The sequence below is a fragment of the Silurus meridionalis genome, chromosome 27 (assembly GCF_014805685.1).
Source record: "Silurus meridionalis isolate SWU-2019-XX chromosome 27, ASM1480568v1, whole genome shotgun sequence".
NCBI lineage: Eukaryota > Metazoa > Chordata > Actinopteri > Siluriformes > Siluridae > Silurus > Silurus meridionalis.
In genome coordinates this window covers 8,189,455-8,209,317 of record NC_060910.1, presented here as the reverse complement: position 1 = coordinate 8,209,317, position 19,863 = coordinate 8,189,455, and the positions used below count along the sequence as shown (strand labels likewise).

Genomic DNA, 19,863 nt, shown 5'->3' with positions numbered 1-19,863 from the left:
TATAAAGAAGTTTCAAGGATTTTAAAGAAAGTCGGTTCGCACAACAACATGAGTACACATATTGCATCTCAATGCAACAAACTCAGTGTCAATAGCGTCCTTTTGGTTTGCTCAGCATTATCATGATAGTGTGCAAGTTATGATAGCTTGTGTGAGACTTTAAGATAGCATGCATGTGATAGTGTGTGTGAGAGGTTATGATAGTGTGTGTGATAGCATATGATTTACATAAGTTTAATACGCATTAAACTATTTAGTCAGTCTCTATGCCCTGCACATCCACCAGGCACAATGGCTCATGTAGTTGTTTGAAAATAATATGCTATATTCTTCACAATAACCAGATTTCAACACCACTGAACACTTTTTTGGCAAATGACATGTAATCAGTAACATGGCATATTTAGAGTGTTTAGGAGGTTCAAGGTGGCACAACCCTAAACCTACTATATATTTTTACGTTCATTTGTCAACTATCTGTATATCTAATAATAGCATAACAAATGTAACCTTTATTATACAGTTCATATATTTTAACTGTTTACATGTAAACAAATTCCAGATTTATTTACCCTTTTTTTTTTTTTTTTTATATGAAAATAAATGTTTTTTTTTATCCGTCAAGGCTTCACTTTGGTCTTAACTACAACTGAAAAGTGAGTCTGCAAACTAAATTATGTAGATTATATTGAATTATTGTGCATTATGAATGAGGGGAGACAGGTATTCTCAAAGCTTTGCTATGGAACAATGTTGAAGACAAAAAGCTATGCATATTTGATACAGTACAAGGAAACGTCCTCTTTCTTCTGTATGAGGAACAGGGGTTAGAGAAAAGTGGGCAATTGTAATTAACCCCTATTCCCAATTACATCTTTTTCAGTCCTTAGCCTTGATAACCTGATAATTTATTTGGATCATATCTAATTTTGCATTATTTTTAAAGGATTATTATTTGCATAGAATAATGTTATTTTGCATTTTGTGAAATAGAGAATGTATGCAAAAGAATGAAGTCAGTGATTTGCATTGTGCTATATGTGCACTATGCATTCATAGATAAAATGTAATTAGAATCTGTTTTTTTAAGCTGTTACCCTACTGACATTCACAGTAACATTTATGGATTATAACAGCCTTTCTCTGTCAAGTTTTGCAATTCCATATCTTTTTATTATAAGCTTGGTCCTCTACTACTATTCTATACTGCAAGAGTATAACTCAGAAGTAAATAAAAATGACACTAGTTGGAAAAAAAGCTTTTTACGTAATAAGCAATGTGATTTAATGGACGATTTATTTTAAAATCCTAGCCAGCTACACTTGATGGCCTACATACCAATGATTCAAAGCTATTCCAGAAGTGGTGGACAAAGGCAAGACTGATACTGAGAATACCTTTGCCATTATTCCACATGATGGAAAATGTACTAAAGTGTTTTATCTCAGCAAGAAGAGAGGGCTTCAAAAGTGGAATAGCATATTTTATTTATTATTATCCAAAGTGGAAAAAACATCTATTGCATGCATCTATTCCATGGTGGAGGAGAAGAAGTATGGCCCCAGCTTTAGATTTAGCCCAGATTTTTTATCACAGATTTCCTGAAATACGTCTCCATTTTCTTAATAAATTTAAACATTCATATACACAGAATTTGTACAAATATTTTCCAGAATAGTTTGTTAGAGCTTTTGGAAAATGACGAAGATTTGTATTTCCATTTCTATTTCTATGTGTCTATCCCCATGAAAGACATAAAATATGCAAAACATGATTTCAGATTTTAGTAATTTCTAGTGATTTTGTGGTTAAAACATATAATTTTAGCCAGTACTACCGTTCTGTATTTAGACAAAATAGGAAATAAAATAAAAAATATATATATATTATCTTAATTGACTTTGACAGTATGGTGCCTTACATTTAAACAGTTTCAAATCAAATGTCAGACTGTGTTCTTTATGTTCCTCTATTACCTAAAATCAAACTCCTCTTGTTTGCAAAAAATGTTTACAGTATTTTATACTGTAAACATAAAATATGCCCCCCTGTTGTCTTTGGACATTTTGGGATGGATAAATAGCTGGCTTGAGAAAGAACACAGCATGCTGGATAGCAGCATAGATGAGGTTACAGTTTGTACATTTTGTGCATCATATCTTTGCTATAGCTGGTCTCCTCTGAAATCCCTCTTCTGAAATCCTAAAGTACAATTCCTATCTCCTGCCTTTAAAGCTTTCGTGTGTAACATTTTGTGTAAATCAAACATATACATGAATATTGAATAATACAATATTTAATAATACAATCTGATACATTTGCTCCTATATTTCACTCTAGCAATCTTGTAACACAGTCAGCTGTATATCAGTGGTGTAGGGTCTAAACGAATTGGAAAGTTGTATGCAAGCTATGTACATATAAATGAATGGTGTTTTTAGTTTTTTTTTTTTTTCATTTATCATTTCTTATTCTTGCTCTTGCATTACATTACATCCAAATATTTGCTCCTTGTGACAGAAAACCTCAATACTATCAGGACACCCAATCACAAATCTGATAAATAACTGTAACTGAAATGAGTGTCAAGTCCCAGGAAATACCATTGCTATTCTATAAAGCACATCAGAAAAATATGAGGAGCCCATACATTTTCAAGATAAATAATAGACTCCCTAACAAAATGCTAGAGATGACCTTGATCTTATAAACTGTCTGGTACAATTCCTGCCCCATAATCAATAACGCTTTCAAAGACAGTGGCTCCTTAACAACACAATATTTCTCCTTATCAACTAAGTTGTGTAAACTGATTCTTATCAACACCTTTTTATCTATTGTCAGTGCAAAATCAAGGCAAAGTCTGTCCACATTATGAAGAAACAATGGAAATAATTAATCAGAGATCAGTAGGTTAAATAGAATTTTGAAAGGATACAAGTGTACTATATAATATACTGTAAATTACACTAAATGCAAATTACACACAGTAGTTAACTAGCAGGGGAGCTGCCTTGAAAGTAACTCAAATATACACTAAACAACTAAAATAGATTAATAGTAAATGACTCCAGTGGTAGTAATTTCCAGCAATAAATCTAATTATACTATAAAGTAAATGATAACCAAATACATTTGTCTGATTCAGCTGAACAGCTTGAGGTTGAAAGACTTGACCATGCCCAACCATGATAGCTTGGCAATGTTGGCATTTGACGCGTGACTTTCTGGTTTGCCACAGAGCCACCGTAACCAGTAAGCCACCACAGCTTGCCCAATTAGCTTGTACTGCTTCAAGTATTTACTAGCATATAAAGTTAACCCATTATGCATTGTATTTTCTGGTAACTATAAACCAGTGCACTGCTCCAATTGCCTAATTATTTACAGTACAATTCTGTAAAATAATGAGTAATTATTTTTCTTAAATAAATACTGTAAATTTACATGCTTTTACAGTGCTGCCACACTCCAGCTGTGGGATTTAAAATAGCTTAGTGTTATACTATTTTAACATAAATACCTACTTAGGCATTTTCCAAGATTTATCAATGTTTGTATTAATTATATATATATATATATATATATATATATATATATATATATATATATATATATATATATATATATATATATGATTATATATATATATATATGATTATATATATATATATATACTGCATGCTGCAATAATAATCATATATAAGAAAACCCTGTAAATGTTCACTGACCAATTTACGTGTGTGACTTCTTACTCTGCTGAGATCAAAGAGATGATAGCATTAAAGTGCAACAGAAGATTTGAGATTTATGACTTAGAGTCCATAAATAAAGCTATATAAGCATGAACCGGTTGGGATGATCTGCACACAGGGAACAGACAACAAAGGTATGTGCACTTTTTGCATAGAAAATTATTGCTATTGGCATAGAAATGTATTGGTAGTGGTATATACTGGTAGTAACAATCAAGTATCCCGTGCGAGACTGCGACTTTAATTAAAGGTATCAAACATTTCCATCAGGAATATCTACAAAAGCATACATACACAAATACAATCATTAATCTGGCAGAGCTAATTTCAAGTGCAATAGTAGAGAGAACATACCAGTCAGAAGAATTGCTAATGAAATGAGTGATATAAACCCTGATTAAAGCAGTCAGTCAAACAAATGATGTAGGCATGATACCTGACCAAAATCAATAATAGAGTACAATGAGTGAATACAAAGTAATATTAAATTAAATTCAGCATGCAAGTTTGAAAAAACCCTAATCATATATCTTTTATAGATGAAACTGTTTGCTGTCATCACCCTTCTTCAGCTGGGGGCTTTCTGTGTACTTGCCACAGAACCACGAATCAACTTAAAAGAGATAGTAGAGAAAAGTGTACCTACAAAAAAAGGTAGAGTTCTTTTTTTTTTTTATAGTAATACATTAAAATTATTATTATTATACTGTATGTAGGTGTGTGTATATATATACTTAATTATTCTTAATATTATTAACATAATATTCTCTATTATAAGATTATATTTATTTTATTTATAATTATTTAGTTAAGTAGCATCATTAAGATTGTAGATATCAGTTTCTTTTCTTATATGTCATAAATGTGACTAATATTTCATTTTCTTTTTTCTCAATCAGCACCTCTTTTGAACCCACTCCTAGAGGGTAAAGTCCCACCTCTAATTAGCAATGATCCAATTACTGGCCCACTTACACCCCCAGAGCTTGAGGAACCATTGAGCTATTCAAGTCTTTTTGGCGAGAATGTCAATCTAAACTGGACAAAATGGGAGGGCTCTCTTCCTCAAGGTGCAGTTGGCATCTACAATGGTTACACAAAGCGTTCTGATTACATCTGCAAATACAACTGTGAAGCAGGTTTTTACACTCCCAGCAAAGGGCCATACTGCAACTACCCCTATGGTGATAGAGAATACCATGCCCCTGAGTTTGAAGTTTTAGTCAATATAGACAACTTTGAGTTTGTGGAGTGGAAGGAAGATTCATATGGTTCTGTACCCAAACATGCCATTAGAACATGTGGAGGTGTTGGCATTTTTGTTGGCAAGAACAAGTATGGGCTTGGTAAAGTTGTACCGCAATTTGAAGCCTTCTTCCTGCCATGGGAGGGTGATGAGTACTGGTACAAGAAATATGAAGTTCTGGCCATCAACCGTGATGTGTACTCCCAACATATCTCTCATGTTGAGTATGGTATTAATGAAGTTGAGCTCTTCCAATACCCACCAGAGACCATGCGGATCTCCAGTGTTACCAACAATGACTGCCAGACAGTAACCAAAACAGTGAAAATCTCCAAGACGTCAGAGGTAGAGAGCACCTGGAGCATTGGTCGTACCACCATGCTTGGTGTTACAGCAGGCATCACTGCCAAGATCCCTCTTATTGGCAGTGGCAAAGTGGAATTCACTGCAGAAAAGTCCTTGCAGTTCAACCGTGGCACAACACTAGTCGAAGCTCTTAGTCATGAAGTGTCAGTTCAGCTAACAGTGCCACCCAATCACTCTTGTACTGCACGCATGGAGGGCCGCAAGATGACCGCTGACATCCCCTTTAAAGCAAGGCTCAGTCGAACATACGCCAATGGAGAAACCCAATGGACTTCCATCAATGGTGTCTATGATGGCATACAGATAGGAGAAGTCAGAGCAGTGGTGGACCGCTGTGAGCCTATTCCAGATGCCAAGCCATGTCCATCAGCTGTATAGCAAAGTGAAAACTCACAGCAGCCAGGAGCCAGTTTGTATCATGCAACAATCAAGTGTAATTGTTATACTAATTGCAAATTATAAATGGCTAAAAAGAGTGGACAAATTGTATTTCTTTGAAACAGTAAATGATACATTTGTGAACTAACACTTTGAAGAATTTCCTATTTTTTTTTAAATAAAGTGTTAAAGCGAAATGCAGTAAATATCTTTGTGAAGCATCTTTGTGCACAGCAGAATTGTTATGCAAAAACAATAAACACATTTTTATCAAGATTTCATGTTACAAAATAAAAATTAACCAAACATTGTAAGAAAAAAAAAAAAAAGTGTTTGAATTGGCAACAAAAAAACAAAGATTTAATTTTAACACATCAAGAAAAAAAAGTTTATAAATTAAGAAATCAAGGTAAAAACATTAACATTAATATCTTTATTATTTATTTAGTATACTTATAATATACTTATATATAATTATTTGATATTATAATATATAATATATGCTTAATGAATACTATAGGTAAAGAGAAAAAAGAAAAAAACATTTTTATTTGCCAATGAAGAACATTAATATATATAAATAATTTTACTTTTACTCTAGTATATTTCATTTATACAAACATAAATGTTTCAAAGTGTTTTTTTATTAATACGTGTCAATAAATATCAACTATTGCTCACTCTTTCTCTCTCTCTCTTTCTCTCTCTCTCACTCTCTCTCACTCTTTCGCTCTCTCTCTTTCTCACTCTCTGTCTGTCTCTCTCTCTCTCTCGCTCTCTCTCTTTCTCTCTCGCTCTGTATATATATATATATATATATATATATATATATATATATATATATATATATATATATATATATATATATATACATTTACCTTTATGAATGTTCACAAATAATTATATCCATATATCTTTTATAACTGGCTATAATATTCTGCATCCCCTGATAGGTATAACATATACCGTTATAACCTAAAGATATAACAACATAGGTATAACCACGAAATGTTATTTACTGCCTTTTTCAATATCCATATGTATTGTACATATCCAGTTTTAACACTGTTTTATTGTAAATAAATCAATAAAGCTATCATAAAACTACGATCACCAGTAGACAAACCGGACAGCCTTTGCACCATTAGCATTAATAAGCCTTGGGCACCTATGACACTGTTACCAGTTCCTTGGAACACTTTGGAAGGTTCTAACCGAGGCATACCAGAACCTGCTTTAGAGATCCTCTGACCCAGTCGTCTACTCATTCAGATTCTTATGCATGCCTATTTTTCTGTTTTCCAGCACATCAACTTTAAAAACTGTCTGTTCACTTTCTGCCTAATATGTCCAACCCCTTAAAATGTGCCATTGCAATGAGAAAATTACTTTTTAAATGATTTTAATGTTATGGTTGAAATGTTCCTGCTAACATTCAGGTGCAAGTGCAAGCAAGGCAAGTTCTGCTGTGTTTGCATTCATCAATAAATATGCAAAATCAATAGATACACAAAATAAATAAATACAAACTATCAATAAATGCACAAGAATGATTTCTACACATATTATAAATATTATACAGATGTATAATTGTTAATTAGTATGTATGCTGTACACTGATATGTATCAGAATACTGTAGATCACTGATTCCATTGAAATCACCAATCAGTTTAGAATATTTTTATCCTTTATTCAATCAGTAAAGCTCATCAGACCACAGTAATAAAACACTAATGATGTGTCCTTAACCTATATACAAGTACTGATTTTATCTGCTATCAATCAGACATTTGTGCCTGATAATCAATCACCGATAAAGAGGTTGTAATTCCAATATCTTGTTAGGTTAAAGTTTTCTTTGACCTGAGATTTTCGTCTTTATCTTTGCACAGAAAGCAAATTTAAGTGTCATGTCACTTCAGATGTCTCATTTAATAAAAAAAAAATACATTAAAATAACTTTTCATACTACATACTTTTATTAATGGTCCTGTTATACAGTAACTTAACCTTTCAGAGAAAATCATGAACGTACATATGCTAGTGTGTGTCCTTTGATTAATTTGATAAGTCTCGGGAACATGAAAATTAAACAATATCTTGGAACACAAACATTTTGTAAAGAAAAAATCTACACAAATCACACCAATACTGTAATTGAAACTTTCACTTTTATATGGACAGAGAATCCCAAGGATCCTCATGAAGTTATCAGTGCTGGTTTATTGCAGCAATAATAAGAACTTAAGAACCCTTTGGGAGTAGCTTGCATCAGCAGTTGAAAAGGAGTCTGAGAAGGTAAGCACTCCATTTAATGCTCTACAACCTCTTTAAAAATGTATAATTTCATTTAATGAATTGTAAACAACACCTGGCTATATAATGACATTTTTCTTTATGAAGCTTTTGTCATATAACAATGTTAAAATGTATGCTAATATAAATGTAAAATATATCTTAGAATATTTTGCATAATTGTGCATTTTTATGCATGACTTGTTTGCAGTGTATAATTGACTGTGTTTTTTAGGAATGCAATGCGCTTTGCAAAATATTTGTTTTTTTTTGTTTAAAGTAATAGGTAACTGTACAAAGAATATGACAATCCGTTCAGTGCAGATGTCTTTCTTTTTGTCTCCAGATGAGGGCAGCACTTGCTTTAGTGTTAGCAGTATTGCAGCTTTGTGCATCACCTCTGCACTCAGTCCCCACGCCAGATCTTACTGCAGAAAACAGTGAGTTTGTTCACATCCACATCATTTAAAAGAGATTCACAAAAGGGACTTTGCTGATTTTTTAAATGCAAGAGATGCACAACACATGCCACAGTTACACATTCATTTTAACATTTTGATATTCACCACCACTTTGACAGATGCATTTTAGACCTGCAAACCGCAGACATTTTTAGACCACATTACCTAGAAAGATAAAATAACTGTGCAAATTATAGTTTATTTCTGTATATTCATTTGGGCTGGATTGGCATCCTACTCTTGTTTTATTTCTCCTTGGTGACCAGTGTATAATCAAGACCTACCATTACTTTTATGTTTACCTGTCATGCTAATTACTAGCAAATACAGAAAGACGAATTCTGACCATTTCACACACCCAGTTTGCCCACTGGCAATATTTAGATTATATGTATAATCTTGCTTTTATAACATCTTTTTATTTCTTTAACTGTTTTCATTCAGAGAACCATCTAAACATTGCTTTGGGGGATGTGGTCCCACCTCTTGATGCCTGGACTACAGTCGTAAATTCTGATTCTCCTCCAGAGTTAGAATACAAGGAAGAGGGGGGCTCAGCGTTCATGTTTCAGGAAAATGTCAACTTAAAATGGGTTAGCTGGGAAGGCTCACTTCCAAATGGGGCAGTAGGCATCTACAATGGTTATGCAGGACGCAATGACTTTGTTTGCAAATTCAACTGTGAGGCTGGATTTTTCAACCCAAGCAAAGGCCCATACTGCAAATATCCTTATGCAGATGCTGAATACACGGCCTCTAAGTTTGAGGTGTTGGTCAATGAGGACCATTTTGAGTTCCTTGAATGGAAACAAGGCTCCTATGGTTCTGTGGCCGAACACTCGGTGAAGACTTGTCCTGGAATTGACATCTTTGTTGGCAAAAACAAATATGGGCTTGGCAAAATTGTTACTAAACATGAGGCTTTCTTCCTGCCTTGGGAAGGCAAGGAGTACTGGTACAAATCATATGATGCCCTGGCCATTAACAGAGACACCTACAACCAGCAAATCTCCAATGTTGTTTATGCAATTGACCAGGTCAAGTTATTCCATCATCCACCAGAGACCATTCAAATGGCCAGGGGCACCAACTATGAGTGCTCCAGCATTGAGAAGACAGTCCTTTTGCAGAAATCTAGCACTGTAGAGAAGTTCTGGGACATTGGTAGAGAAACCCGCAATGGATCCATCTCAACCATGAAAGGGAAAATCCCAATCATCAACCCAGACAATGTCGACTTCACCAAGGAGCAAACAGTAAGTTTTTCTGAGGGAACAAGGATGGTGGAGACTATCAGCCACTCCATGTCTGTACAGGTCTTGGTCCCACCAAACCATTCATGCTTGGTGAGAATGGAGGCGAGAAGGATGACTGCTGATATCCCGTTCACAGCCCGGCTGAGTCGTACATACGCCAATGGAAACACTCACTGGACCACTGTCACTGGGACATATGATGGTGTGAAGATTGGAGAAATTAATGCTGTGGTGGAACGCTGTACTCCTATCCCTGATGCCCCACCATGTTTTAGTGAAAATGAATAAGGGCAAAGGATCTTCCCTTATCATGCCCACATTTGCATGACTGATAATGATCACCATTAATTGACATGCTAATGGCATGATTTAACTGTGTGTATCTGTGTTAATAAAGTTCATGCTGCAGTTAATGATGACTGTATTATTCTGTAGCTTTATATAAATTTGGTGACCATATTGATTTGCAAACTAAGTGCATCTTATCTATTTTAGAGTTTGATTCGAAATGAGTCAAGAAGCTTTTATTGTCATTTCAACCATATTTAGCTGACGCAGTACACAGTGAAGTACACATATGCCATATTTGATAAGTGAGTCAGCAGAACATGAAAAGTTGGTATAATGCTGCCCTGCTAATGTATAATGCTTGTATAAAGCTTGTATAATGCAATATGAGATAAAAAATATACTTTGGAGTTACTACCATCTATATAGTAAATCATTTTTCTGAAAGTGGTCTAAAAGTACATTCAGAAATATTATTGCATTACAATATTTCTGCATATTACACATTAAAATACTTTTCTTTCTTGTTTTCTTATGATCACGATTGAATTTTCTCGTGATCACAACATAAGTTGTTTTCTCGTGATCAATTCTTAATTTTTCTGTGTATTTGGAAAAAGAGCAGGCTCTAAAGGCAGCATCATGGATAGTAAACATAACGATTTGTGGCAGTGGGCACGTGGACGTCGTGATCATGAGTTGTGATCATGAGATCAAGAGAAGTGATCATGAGAAAACAAGAAAGAAAAAATATTTTAATGCATGGCCTCTGAAGACTTTTGTATAAAAGAGTGTTATACTATAAAAGTAAAAGAAATCATACATATTTTGAGGTGGATACCAGAGAATTTTTATTTTCTTCATAGAAACTTAAAAGAAAAATATTTTATATAGTGGCTACATATAGTGGTAGATTCAGGGGAAATCAACCTGTAGAGGTCACCACTGTCTGAATTTATTATTTTTCCTCATCTATTTATTTTATTATGGAAAACAGCTACCTTTCCTAACAGAGACATCCTTGAACGAATGCCTCCTTTAGAAGAGGGACATATTGTTTACACGGCTAAACCAAGTATAGGGGAGAAAGGGATAAGGAAAAATTCCCAAGATCAACTCCAGATCCATAAGTGTTTTCCCACAGTCAGCATGTTTAAACAAGTTCAGTTCCTGTCTCGGCATACATTACCATGTAAACAGTTGAACATGTGACAGGTGCTGTGTTTGGTGAGATACCCGTATTTATACTATGAGCCAAAGAGTGCACACTACTCCTATCTAAACAGTTGATCAGCCTGACAATCACACCTTTTTCAGCTCCGTATGCAAACCCATGCAAACTGACACCCGAATCCAACTGTCCACACTCTCCAAGAGCAAACATTGATATAAATAAGTAAGCGTATTGTCTGTGAGCAATAAACTGTTATTATTGTTAGGACTCAAAAGGAGAGTGTGAACATTACTCATGTAAACAAGAGAATATTTGAGATTCACTTGGTTGTAGTGTTCACACAAGGATTTGTTTGGGCAGTGATGAGGCGTCAATATTGACTTTAGAGGATTAATGGTCTGTGTTGGCCATGGTCACCACATTTACCCTTTTCTGTGGGAGTTAACAGGAAAACAAACAATCAGGAGAATAGACGGTACATGTAAACAGCTGTTAGTGCACATAGACATAAGAAATTAGAACATAACATACCCATAGATTTAAAAAGAAGAGATCTACGGAAACAAGAGTTTCTTCCCATAGTATAACTAATGTGTGAGAGAACGTTCCCGTTCTACAATCTTGCTTTTTTGGAGTGAGCAAGCGAATTGATTCATTGATATAAGTATCAGCCTAATGAGCATACAGAACATCTTAATAGAGAATCCTAACTCTTCCATTTAATCCTTCATTACAGCCCAAGCCTCATTCAACAGCTCCTGCCTCCACACCCTCCATCACATGCTATTGTTCTGCTTATGCCTATATCACTCAGTCTTGTCCCATATCTGTTAGAGCTGATTTGTTCTCATTAGGCTTTGATGTTCATTGAGGTTTAAACTGAAATATACTTCTTTTGTATGCTGTATAATATTAGAAATATATGGCATATGTTTAATGAGTCTAGGCCAGCTGGGAGAGAGGAGGAGAGGAGGAGATTATATGGTAAACTGATAAAAGAGAACTATACTACAGTACATGACTGCTTGATTCTTTGAGCATATTCTTTATGACAAATTTTTCTGATCTACACGGTTTTCATAGTTTATAAAATGCGATGAAAAGCTCTGCTCTTATAGATTTATTACTACATTAAAATTATATTTTAATGTAATCATTTTTATTAATGTAGTAATAAATCTATATACAATACAATTGTAATGTAGTAATAAATGTATAAGAGCAGAGCTATATGTAGTATATATATATATATATATATATATATATATATATATATATATATATATATATATATATATATATATATATAAAAGCAGTTATTTCCTAATAGTTCAGTTATTTCATAACTGCTTCTGATATGAAATCAACTCTATCTGTAAATAACGCCAGGTCAAAGTCCAGTACATTTCCATGTTTTTAATTGCATATACCCATAAAAGTGTAATATACTCATAAACAGGTTTCTTGAAGGTTTCATTTTTAATTTTCTAAGATCCCCTAACTACCTACATATTAAATATTTCACCCATAAAATCTTTATGGATTGTTAAAGGTATCACTTCTACACTAATATAAAGGGACTCCTAATAGTTCTTTGAATAGTTAATGCTGTTTAGCTTATTACAGAAGGTACTTTTAACTTCTATGTCATAGGGCTATGTATAAAACCTCAGGAGCAAAGTTAAAATACATTTTACACTTATTTCTAAATAAAATTACTTTTTAAAATAAATTGTTGATTACTTGCTCTTGGTGTCTAAATGATCTTTTCAAAAGTCAAACACTTTTTGTTGTGTTTTTCATAGAATCTTTAAGAGCATCTTCAGAATAAAAAAGCAAACAACCTATTATACCTTCTTGTTACCATTGTACCACTACAAACACACACACACACACACACACACACACACACACACACACACACACACACACACACACACACATATGCGCACAAAATATGCATTTCATTACTTCAGTAAGGCTTAAGAAAAAGGTCAATATCAGAACACCAATGCACGAAAAATACACTTTTCCCTCAGGGTTTAAATAAAATGATGAAGAGTGAGGTGAAATCAATCTATCTAGGCCTGAGTAGATGAAGAGATTTAGTCCACGGTCTTGACCTAGTGGGAACCCGTACCATCAAATCCACCTGTACACCACAGTAGGCTTCCAAGACATAATTAATATTGGTTAGGGGGTGAATTTTCTTTTTGTTGTTTTCTCAAATACAATGATGCAATTGATGTTTACCTGATTGAATTCTGACCTGAGGGCAAAATATCAGAATCTGTAGTGCAGATCTGTGATAAAATCCACCTAGCCTTGTTTTGAAGTCCTTGGTATTGCAAATTATTGCCCTTTTTTTTCCAGAAATGCAATTTTAGGCTGATCAAAGTCCTAATAACTTTGGTATTTATAAATGTAATCACCCTCTGCTAATTTTCTATTTACAGACTTACCAGTTTTGCATATGCAAATGGGTTTTCTCAGTTTATTCCCCAGGGTGAAATGTGAAGTGTGAAAAGCTACCCACTTCATCTACACCCTGAATCATTGACATGTGCAAACAACACACTGCCTGATTGAGTTTGAGCATGCCACTATCTCTCGAGAGAGAGGAGAGACCATCTAAACACTGTCATAGTAGTGTAATTAATACAACCATAAAAAATTATATTAAAAGGTATCATGTGTATTATTGCTTCTTTTACTTAGCCTTTGGTATCAAATCTTCTTTCCACAGTACATTTAAACTGCTAAATAATTAAGCAAATACTCCAACACAGCAGATACTATCAATTACAGTTATCACAGAGATAAACTTGTAAATTAGGAATCCAGGTTCGTAAAGGTTAACATGTTCGGCCAGGTGTGTCAAGCAACGGGAAAGTACCCTTTGCTTTGATTGCACTTCTATTGGTTGTCCCTCTTCCTCATCGGCCATACAGCAAAGTCTGCGGTCCTCACTGTAAATGTTTGTCTTGAGCAAAGAGAGGAGCAGGTGCGGATCTGGCTTCTTTTTGTGTTGAATAGAGGGGGAGTTTAACTGCATTCAGACACATCCCTGGCACACCCCAGGCACACGCTAGCCTGTGGCTGCGTGCTCATGATGAGGTCTTGTTAAGATAGCTTAGATAACTTTGTGCTACTGTGTGAAATAGGCTACAACATAATCACTTATAACTACTTTTGTTCCTGCTAATGTCTTTAAGAATTTGATATGTTCGGACTAAAGATTGTGGAGATGTTAACCATTCAAACACAGTAAATAACATTTATAAACTAGACCCAGACAAATTAGTCTTTTATAGATTGGATTCTAAATTAATTGACATTGCATACAGTTGATTATACAGTAAATGAATCATTAGGCATTACTGTGCATTGGGTATTCTCTGTAATTCTTTGTTGACCGTTGAATGGTTTGCTTGTTTTTATTATAATGGAGTAAGTAAAGCTGGAGGTCAAAGGGCTTCATGCCTTCTAATCAAGAGAGAAAGTTTTAACTTCCTTTATTGACATGACCTTTGCCCCAAGCATCTCTTGATGCCAAAACCGCTTCAGTAGGTCCCAGTTATAATCACAATTCAAAAGAAATGAATATAATTAAAGCATACTGGTTTTAAATTCTACATATCTTTTTTTTTTTTAGAAAAATCTGTTCAAAACATTATTTTATTACATTCAATAAGTAGAATGAATTAATGAATAAAACAATATATTAATTGCTGCTACAAGAAAATTCTTTGCACTGGGTTGGGTAAAAAGCAGAGTTATAGTTCCAGACCCCCTGCTTTATGAAAACTCTGCCATGGTGGAAAAGTTACTGACTATTACAGTGAACTGAAATCCAACACTCGTACGATAAATGTAAAAGTTTCCTTGCAGAAATAAAAAATCTATGATACACTGTTATTTGTTAACAACACATTAATATTTATTTATTTTAATTTAAAGCAATTCAATGTACTTATTCAGTGTTAATTTCTTGGAATTCTTTTGTTCTTTAAACTTTTAGTAATGTTAACATTTAAGTCTTGCCTTTTTATTGATTTAACGACCTGTGGCCACCCTAATCAGGAATTATTCCCCGTGAAACCACATCTCTCATGCACTGTAATAAACAGAGCCTTACAAATGGCTTATTATGAGAAGCAGTGAACTATAGCGCATTATTTCGAAAGAAAACTGGTTAATTAATAAGAAAATGCTTTGTAAAGTCTTGCAACTCTCTGCTAGATTGGAAATTGGATTCTGATTATGTTTCATTAATATGACACCTGACAAGCATGATTTCTTTTTTGTCTGAAGTATAGTATGGGCGTGTCACTATCCTTTTGTCATGTTTTAACCCTATATGAAACAAAGACAAGTGAGAAAAAAACATGAACTCTCCAAAGAAGAACAAGACAGCAGTTATAGAGAACATTACCTGAATATCTTTGAGACCTGTGCATATGAAGAAATATTTATCTCATACTTAGAAGTTTTGCAATCATACAACCACTGTCATTTTAAGGTTATCTCAATAAAGTCACACTTTATTGACCTCCCTGGAATGAAGCTGCTACATCTGCATATACTCCTCATTCCGTTTTTTTTTTTTTTATATATTTTGATTATATATTTTATTTTTGCAACCATATTAAACTATATTTTTATTATATGTTAAGTTCTGTTTTGTTTCCTTATTCTTGTTTCATTCTTTAATTTCAAAATGTTTGCTCTTTTCATGTTTTATTTTATGCAATAAAGACAACAACAAATAACTGCATGTTTTACTGTCTGTGCTTATATATGCGTCAAATAAAATGTGAATTCAAAATTTTCATTCCCAAAGAGAATGTCTGCTAAAAGGATGCATTTAAATGCATTAATTTGGGTGCATTAAGGAAACCCAATATCATGGGTGATTTGAAAGCGGGCAGGATCTTGTTAGAGACATCTTTGTCTCTGACATTCTAGGATAAGCTGTCAAAATCTATTATACCTGACTTTTGTCTCTGAAGGTATTGTTATCTTGTTTAGGGAGTGCAGAGTGATACGTCCAGAAACTTCCTCTTGTGGTATTTCTTTGTCAGGACTTATTTTTCCCTATAGAGTTTAAAGAATAGGAAGTTGTCACCCACCCAGTGGGCTTAAAAGCCTTAGATCTATTGAAATTAAACCTTCAGGTCTACAGAAGCCTTATACATACATTAAGCATTTTTCCCTTTTTAACCCTTTAGGTCATCTATTGTTGTTTAGCACAACAGTTTATTATTGTTAAATGTAAATGTCTGGGGAATGACATGACAAGGGAAATTGGATGCCTTTGAAAGGAACCAAAACCAAAAATGCTTTTTCCTTAGAATCATTATTATTATTTTACTTTTTAACATGTTTGGATGAGTCACGTCAACTTGAATTCTATCTCGATACTTCCAGATAACTGCACCTGGATGACTGGAGAATCTTCACAGACAAGTTACTCATTTGTTAAGGAAAATCCTTCAAAAATATATCAAACTAGATATATTATGAATGCACAAAGATCAATGAGGTTGATACAGTGGTTGCTCATTTGAGTAAGCAACTCTCCAAAAGTGTTAATGAGTAACTTAATTCATTAACTCTGATTCCACATGCAAACTCCATTTAAATTAATTCACTTTTCATCAATAAAAAGCAGTCTGTTTTTACTGACTGATGTACCGTTATTTCCAAAGACCTGATATTATGCCACATATTATAGACAATTTCCAAAATTCATAGGGGTAGACATATCTCAAATTAATGAACTGGCCCAATGTGAAAGTACAAGCTCCAATAGGCTGCTCACTCACTTGTTTCGCTTGCTTGGAAACCTAATTGACTAGGCTAAAATATAATCTAACTTAATATAATATATAGCAACAAGTACAGTGAGCTAATACGGACTAAGGAAAGTTGGAGTATGTGTTCAATATCCACATCTGAATTTTGACAAATAGTCATTGGCCAACATTTCAGCAATGTTTTCTGTGCTTTTCTGTCTTCACATCACATACATTTATTGTCCAGATTTTTTTTTTTAAATGGCTGTCATCTATGTACACTAATTAATCCACAGAGATTCATCAGCAGACAACTTGGATGATGATCAATGAATGTAATGCAGCAGCCTATGAATTTTGGAAGCACGCAACATAAATATAAATTTATAAATATACATTTTAAATACCATTATTGTGTTATGTTTGAACAAACATTAAAAACCAAATGAAACCTTAAGAAATCAATAAAAAGGTTCTTGCTCTTGTTGTTGAACATACTTTTACTCTGGGAAACTACAAAAAGCTGTGACATAAAATCAGCTTGAGTCAGATGCCTGGATTAGTGATTTGTCCACCCCTGGTCCACACCTAATCCTTCTTCCTTGCTTTTTCGCTCTTTACCTTGTCTCTGCTGGGGCCAAACACAACAAACTGTTCCAAACTGATTAGTTTCTTGGGCAGTCACTGTGACTCTTTGGGCCTGAACTCTTCTCGCGCAGAGGTCTGACCACGTCTTATGGCCGTTGACAGCTAGTCACAAAGCTTCAAAGGAACAATGGAGGCTGTAGATGTGTGACTGCTCAGGCCCTAATCCTTTTAAAGCAGAATCCCATCCGGATCTTTTTCATCTGCCCTCACAGAGGCACGGCTTTTTCCAAGGACTCTGTAATACAGAGCATTAGGAGATAAAGACCTCTTGCTCACCGCTGTGGCATGCTGACAGCTCTTTGGAAAAGTCACTTGCACTTTATCTCTCATTCTTTTACTATCACCCTCTCGTTGTTTACTTTTTTCCACCTGTAACCTTAGTTTCATTTTTAATGTCTTATATTGACATTAAATTCTGTTTTACATACAAATAATTCTCAGGATTTCTTGGCTGTCATCAACCCAGTCATGTTCTAATACACATCCATTTTAAAAACGACAAAAAAAATTATTAAAAAAAAGAATAATATAAACATCTGGAAATTCCACTGGCTAAGAACAAATTATAATATTCTCCCAGGGGGCAAATAAGAGTTTAGTATGGTTTCCCACACTAGCAGTGGCTTGATATTGAATGGAAACTTTTGATATTTCCAGGCTGAATGTTTAACCTTGAATTCACTATAAATAACCAATGTTAATTAAATAAAAATCCATAATTATGTAGTCTCAAATTAAACTTCTGTAAACCCATTTTGTAAACAACTTTTTCCTGGTGGTCAATATATATGTTATTTGTGAGTGTATAAACTGTACTACTGCTCATAGAAGGTGATGGATTAAGATATTTTCCTTATTTTCCATGGCTTCTCAGGCTACCAGTTTGGCAACCCAGACGTCACATCTGCCACTGCTACTCCCCCCCAGAGACCTCTGGGGCATGGGAACCCACCTCCTCCCTCATGTCTGGGACCCTGTGCTTTACCGCTGCTCACTCTCTCTTTTTACTATTTCACTCTTTGCACACTTCCATCACTTCCCATATTGCACTCCCACATTTATTTGTTTTCCGTAACTCTCTTTAATCTCACCGTCTCTCCTTACTAAAGTCCGTCTTTTTATCATTTTCCATTATTTTTCCCTTCTCCTCCCTTATTCTCTCTCATTTATTTTTTTTCACCCTCTGCCCCATGACAGTTGTTTTGTAATCATCTAATTGAGGATGTGATATGAAAAACAGACATGGGAAAAAGCACAGCATTTTCCCAGAAAGGACTTCAGCTGTAAAAACCCCTCCTGCCTTCAGAACTGTGGTGTGTGGGTTGTGCACAGATCTAGTGTAGTTACACTCCCAGGGATTTAGAGCGATATTTGGAAAATAGTGAAACCCTGATAGTAATTGAGGGGGGTAGTTTACAGTTATTATTATCTCTCATGACAGATATTTGTGAGTTAACATTAACATTAAAATAAGCAGGAGTGAACCTACGTAGTGAAGGTTTTCTTAGTTCAAACTGAAATTAAACAAATTACCTGGGACATAAACTGGGACATGACATGCAAATGATCATTTGGCAGATTCAACTTACTCATATAGCTGGTGTTTTTCACACATTTAATATTGTTAAGTGTGTTTACAAGTTTGCATGATGGATTAGCACGCTAGCAAAAAAATATCACTAATTTAACAAGCTAGCTCTATTTACATGTTATCTGACAAACAAATTTAGTTCAAGGAAAGTTCCTCACATGTATTATTACAAATTAGATGAACATCATCAGCACTGTTCATCTGTAGATTAGAGATTTTAGATAAAATATGTTTTTTAAACATTAATATTTCTGGCATTTATAATCAGAATGCACTGTACACAATTGAATTGAATGATATATACAAAACTTAAAACCTAATTGCACTTACACATTAAAGGTGCAAGCAGAAAATGTGAATATATATGGAGGGTGTCAAAATACAGTGCTAGATTATTCCAGATCTGTATAAACCCCAGTGAAACGTAGGGGTTACTAAAATCTATCAGGAGAGGCAGGCAGCTGCTTAGAGTATCTGTGTGGGGCTGTTTTTATCCTTGCTGGATTTTCTGGTAATTGTCTGTTTATTTGTCAATGATGTGCACAATTGAGGGACAATATGAAAGCAGCATGTGGACTAACTGAGCATGTTAAATAATGTTACAG

The 19,863-nt window shown here is 34.3% G+C and overlaps 2 protein-coding genes across 2 annotated transcripts; both read left to right on the top strand.

The window, feature by feature from the left end:
- Nucleotides 1-4,295: 4,295 nt before the first annotated feature.
- Nucleotides 4,296-5,947, top strand: LOC124380924 (natterin-3-like). Its single transcript, XM_046842244.1, has 2 exons — nucleotides 4,296-4,410; nucleotides 4,656-5,947. Exons 1-2 carry the CDS (start codon nucleotides 4,296-4,298, stop codon nucleotides 5,744-5,746), a joined length of 1,206 nt encoding a protein of 401 aa, XP_046698200.1. The 3' UTR covers nucleotides 5,747-5,947.
- A 2,441-nt stretch (nucleotides 5,948-8,388) lies between these two features.
- On the top strand, nucleotides 8,389-10,095 carry LOC124380923 (natterin-3-like). The gene is made up of 2 exons (XM_046842243.1): nucleotides 8,389-8,482; nucleotides 8,948-10,095. The coding sequence occupies exons 1-2, from the start codon at nucleotides 8,389-8,391 to the stop codon at nucleotides 10,045-10,047; spliced, it is 1,194 nt and encodes a 397-aa protein (XP_046698199.1). The 3' UTR covers nucleotides 10,048-10,095.
- The last annotated feature ends 9,768 nt before the right edge of the window (nucleotides 10,096-19,863 follow it).

Bases quoted from the DNA above. Each gene is read 5' to 3' on its own strand.
- LOC124380923 (XM_046842243.1), top strand. From the start codon at position 8,389: ATGAGGGCAGCACTTGCTTTAGTGTTAGCAGTATTGCAGCTTTGTGCA. The intron at 8,483-8,947 runs GTGAGTTTGTTC...GTTTTCATTCAG, and splicing joins AGATCTTACTGCAGAAAACA to AGAACCATCTAAACATTGCT.
- LOC124380924 (XM_046842244.1), top strand. From the start codon at position 4,296: ATGAAACTGTTTGCTGTCATCACCCTTCTTCAGCTGGGGGCTTTCTGT. The intron at 4,411-4,655 runs GTAGAGTTCTTT...TTTCTCAATCAG, and splicing joins AAGTGTACCTACAAAAAAAG to CACCTCTTTTGAACCCACTC.